This window comes from Rhagoletis zephyria, unplaced genomic scaffold (genome assembly GCF_001687245.7).
Source record: "Rhagoletis zephyria isolate East Lansing unplaced genomic scaffold, Rhagoletis_zephyria_1.1 Rzeph_scaffold_22509, whole genome shotgun sequence".
In the NCBI taxonomy this organism is placed as follows: Eukaryota; Metazoa; Arthropoda; class Insecta; order Diptera; family Tephritidae; genus Rhagoletis; species Rhagoletis zephyria.
Genome location: NW_016179567.1, coordinates 1 through 5,053, shown reverse-complemented (window position 1 = coordinate 5,053; position 5,053 = coordinate 1). Strand labels below are relative to the sequence as shown.

Sequence of the window (5,053 nt, the reverse complement as noted above, 5' to 3'; positions counted from 1 at the left end):
CGCAACCGTTGTACTTTTATGCGCTGTCCCTGTCGTTAAAAAGCTCGTCTTTCCATCTTCTTCGGTACCCATCGGCCACGCGAACAGGACCTTAGATGTTGGGTAATATAGTTCCCTCGAAATCGTCCAAAAGCCTTGTCATCTTGGTTAGACCTCATCCATCTTTCTGCGTTATATAAAATCTCGTTGATCGTACTTTTTGTTCTTCCAATCGCAAAGTAACAGCTATTTGGAAGAGCTATTCTTCGCTTGATTTCCAGGCTGGCGTTGTTGGCGGTGCTTAATGGTTAATCGTAGTCCTTGAGTACTTCAAAATTGCCACAACTGCCAAAAGTGGCGCGTGTTACAAGAGTCAATAGTTTTAGTGTATTGTCAGGAGATACTTTGACTTGCTTTCGCCCACCACTAGCCACATTTACTATTTCCACAGCCTAACGCAGTGACAGCTTGCTTGCTTCTTTTCTAAACTACAGCACTGCATACGTCAAATTTAATTTAGTATTGTTTTGCGTAGTTCATAAGGGGATTTGTCTCCCTGTGATACTAAAAGATGGTAGAGCGTCGGTACAATGTTAACCCAGTGCTTTATCTAAATGATAGGAAGACTTTTTCAATAATCTTCGGAGCTTTTTCGCTATCTAATGGAGCAGTTATGTACAATACATATCGAATCTTTGCTGCGAGATTTTCATCATCTAAAAATTAATAATTTTTTTCTGAGTTAGGTATGCTGGAATGACCACAACTTCTTCTTCCATATTGTGTAAAAATTAGTTCTATCGATTAACAAAAGCTGAAAACACTTTTCATATCATTTTTTTACTTTGTTATAAATTTCAAATTAATGGCCCGGTTTTTCTTTTATACATTCACAGAATAAAAAAAAAAAAACAGATCATTGAATCTGTTAAATCATTTATTCTTATAGATACATACATACATACAGATTTTCCTCTTTAATTTTTACTCGTGGCTTAATCAATAAAATAAAATTGTGATAAGAAATTATTGTAATATGTATTTATAATTCCCTTCTGCCTTTTTTTTAGCGCGATGTGCTCATACTGGAACCATCGGGTTCAGATATACTCAGCTGCGTGTCCAAGGGCAAGCGTGAGGTATGTATACGAATAACCAATAACTGAGATAAAATATCAAATTAGTTATATTGACTAAACCTAAAAAACTTTATTTTCTTTAAATTCAATACATACTTATGTACTTATAAATTTAAGTTAAATACCCAGTACTCAAAAATTAAGTAATACTAAGTACGTACTTAAGTGCATGTACACTACGCCATTTAAAGTGTTACAACATTAATATTCACCTACCCACCCCACCTACCTACACTCATTGCACAATGCAACCACGCAAACAAAAGAACACAAGTGTATGGAAATTTAAATAAATTAAGCGATATTTCAATGTACTCGTAAACAAGTCTTTCAAAATTTAATAAATTACACAAAACTCTATTTTTGGCTAGTAAAATTAACTTGAAAAAGCTATAACTGTTTCAAAGTGATTAATGCAAATATGCAATTGTGTTTTTTTTTTCTCTCTCCCTCTCCTATCGTTTTTCTCCGTATGTGCTTATGGTTTGCCATTTATTTTCGATATTATTATTTTCACGATTTCTTTGCTTTGTGTGTGTGTGTTTAACTTTCGTTCTTGGTACAATGTGACAAATAAAAAAATAAATGATAACAAACAACTGTAACACAACAATGTCAACACGTATGGACGCGCACACACACCCCATGCAAAAAAAAACTTACTTCAAGAAGGTGGAATGCCGCAACCACATACGCGTCATACAGCCGATGGACTCTGGGGCGCGCTTATATGTATGCGGCACGAATGCGCACAATCCAAAAGACTATGTGATAAATGTGAGTATAGATAGATAATGGGCGACCATGAAATTACACATTGTACATACATATATATGAATGTCCTTATAAGTAAGTATATCTACATAGATACGTGTATATATCGAAACAATTTAACTATTTCCTTGGATATTGTTGCTGTGGCCTTCTGTTTGTTGGAAAAGCTGTGTAATTTCGGTTATTTGGCTTGTTGTTATTTTATTGAGGCTTTTGGTTAGCCTTGTATAGCCACAACTGCCCCACTCACACGTACATACATATGCATATACGCAAGTATTATGGTGGAAGTATGTGTGCGTGTGTGATATACGCCTTTGCTTTAGTTTGCTTTACATGGTTGCCACACTGATATTTGCACATTTCGGTCGCATTCGACCCTAACTAATGTGCGGTGGGTCCGGAATTTCCACTGCTGCTGCATCTCCTACCTTCCTCCTAATACAAATACACCATTTAGAGCATTTCTGGTTCTGGCGTGGTAGTAGTTTGTGTAATAAATGAGCTTAAATAAACCGGGATTAGTTTGTTGCGCCACAAAGCAGTGTCAGCTACCGACCAACTGACAAATACAGATACTGACAAACTTTGAACTCACACTCTATACATAAACGTGTATGTATGTTTGTATAGCAGCCTAGCGCGTGTGAACATTGCTTCGAGATTAGTTGGGTGGTCAGGACCATGACAACATTTAGCATTAAATTAAAGTCACTATGTGGCAAATATCTTCGATTTAATTGCGTTCAGCGGAAATTTATTTAATGCTCCTTAGCTTTGTTCAATTGTATGCAAAGTGGAAATCTGTGGAGATATTTCACTTTTGGTTGTTAAGTAAATGTGGTAAGAGATTATTTTCTTAGAAATCGGAAGCATATTTAAGCAATTGTGGATATTTTTATGTAATTTTGGAGGATTTCTAACTGAAAACGTTAAAAATTTAATACGATTTCGAAAATATATTCGAATTTTGAAAAATTAAAGTTTTTGAAATTTGAGGAATTTTCACCCCAAAACTTTGCAAACTGGTTTTCTCCTGTGCAAATCTAAACCAGTTTTGTACACCAACTTTAGGAAGGTCCTTCCTATATTAATGCGGAGTTCAAGGATATTTTCACCGGAGCATGTCCGAGCTAGCGCAATCGTTTTATTGGTGGTCATCTACGTTCATACCATTTATGTTTTGTAATGTCCTGTTCCCACTTTCTTTGGTACCTATATATCCCTTAAGCAAAAATAGCTATACATTTTGCGTTGAAGAGATATGTATGTCGAAAGCCTCAAAATCTTCATCTTTCATGTCTTTGCGCCACACAAAAGGAAGACGTGATAAAATAGAGCCTTTTATTCGTCGAGAATAGACTCGGATTTTTAATTGCCACCGGAGCCCAAAGTAGCACCTGTTGGCTGGAGTAATACTTCTCCAGATGTCTAGGCTGACACTGTTGGTGGTATGAATGCCGGCCCTCTATAGACAAGTATCTACGAGGCTCTTTAAGTATTTTCATTCAGCTCTAAACCAACCTATTTTGCCTTCTTCTCAATGCTGGGGAATACCACGCACATCCTAGCAGTATCGCTTTCCAGCATCTGGTATATGAAATCGAGAAGAGTCGCGCTGTGTTAAATCTCAATAAGCGGCGAACTTCATGGATAAGTCCTTTCTAATTTACACCGAGCCGTGTTTGTTTTACAGGGATGTCAATTCACACTTAGCCAAGTATTGTCCAAATCATCAAAAAAGCCGACGCATAGATGGCCATAAAATTCTGCAACTTATCAACTAATACAAGTTCTTTAAGACTCATTCTTAAATTAACAATAGGCGTGTTTTCTTACAAGCATACGTATCTGCGCTTAAAATTTATATGGAGCTGTAAGCGATAAACTTTTAGTTGTCGATAAAATCAAAACCATTTGTTTTTAAATGATGGTTGTACATATACCTATAACTGTTGTAAAGAAATTTTAAAGAATTCGCTAAGATTTAATTCGGTTTTTTGCCGAATTTTCTAAAATGAAATAAATTACGCACACTTCCATTCTTTTACGAAATTTCGGAAGAAAATCTGTGAAGCAACGAATATAATGGTGCTATGTGAATAATATCTTTCAGAATTTTTCCAGAATTTTCTTTATTTTTCGTACAGAAATTTCTTTACGAGTTCGTGTCAACCACTTCATAAAATAGGAGATACTCCTAACGATTTTCTTAAGATTTCGGGAACTTTGGTTTGCAGGGTAGCCTCAAATCCACTTCCTGGAAGGCAACATTCTCATTTGAACTGCCTTAAAAATAACTAAAACACTAAAGTTGGCTTTAAAGTTTTACTTAGGAAAACCAAATATGTATAATGGGTGAGTAGTTTAAATTAACCACTAAACTTTTAAAGTGCTCACAAAAGTTTGTTTGCGAAACTTTGCCTTAAGGACACCTTTCGCATAAGAGATTTGACATGTTCGCTTTTATCGATTCCCATGTCAGTGCGTAATTGCTGCTGTCAGTTGTGTTAACCTTTAACTTAATTTTTGCAAGCAGCCACCTAAAGCCACAGCCACAATAACAACAACAAATCGAAAACCCGAAATTCCAACAAAATAAGAACGCAGCTAAATACCAAACTACAAACTGATTTTCCTTTTGCTCCCTTTTTCGCATTTAAGTATATTCCCTACTTACACCAACTAACTGAAGCGTTTATTTTGTTTTTCTTTGCTGGTGCGACACCCGCTTCTGGCTGAATACCTTCACCAAAACTCATCGACTACAACTCAACATCACTGAAATTGCTGACGACGACGACGATATGGAACAACAATGTCGCACGACAAACACACACATTTACAAATATTATTTTGCCTACAGGCGAACTTAACACATTTACCCAGATCCGAGTACGTGCCTGGCATTGGCTTAGGCATCGGCAAGTGCCCCTACGATCCCGCCGATAACTCCACAGCCGTTTATGTGGAGAAAGGAAATCCCTTTGGATTACCAGCGCTGGTAAGTAGAGGCAAACAAAAAAAAAAAAAAAGAATTGAAAATAAAAAGGCATGCGAATAAGTTTCAATGCAAAGAGGTGGCGAAGGTGTTTTGGCAAGGCAGTCAAATAAAAGTACACACTGGCAAATATTTGTTTGTTAGTTTATACGCGAGAGTG

General features: G+C 36.4%; 1 protein-coding gene across 3 annotated transcripts; it reads left to right on the top strand.

Moving 5' to 3' along the window:
- The first annotated feature begins 1,041 nt into the window (after window positions 1–1,041).
- LOC108381423 (semaphorin-2A-like) lies at window positions 1,042–5,047 on the top strand. Of its 3 annotated transcripts, none has more exons than XM_017637845.1 (3): window positions 1,042–1,118; window positions 1,791–1,895; window positions 4,759–5,047. In XM_017637845.1, exons 2-3 carry the CDS (start codon window positions 1,827–1,829, stop codon window positions 4,954–4,956), a joined length of 267 nt encoding a protein of 88 aa, XP_017493334.1. In that variant the 5' UTR covers window positions 1,042–1,118; window positions 1,791–1,826; the 3' UTR covers window positions 4,957–5,047. The 3 variants fall into 3 exon arrangements, with proteins under 3 accessions (XP_017493334.1, XP_017493333.1, XP_017493332.1); XM_017637844.1 differs by having other exon boundaries at window positions 1,788–1,895; XM_017637843.1 differs by lacking the exon at window positions 1,042–1,118 and having other exon boundaries at window positions 1,126–1,895.
- The last annotated feature ends 6 nt before the right edge of the window (window positions 5,048–5,053 follow it).

Excerpts from the sequence above, each read along its gene's own strand:
- LOC108381423 (XM_017637843.1), top strand. The coding sequence starts at position 1,704 with ATGATAACAAACAACTGTAACACAACAATGTCAACACGTATGGACGCG. Across the intron at positions 1,896-4,758 it reads CAAAAGACTATGTGATAAAT|GCGAACTTAACACATTTACC; the intron begins GTGAGTATAGAT and ends TTTTGCCTACAG.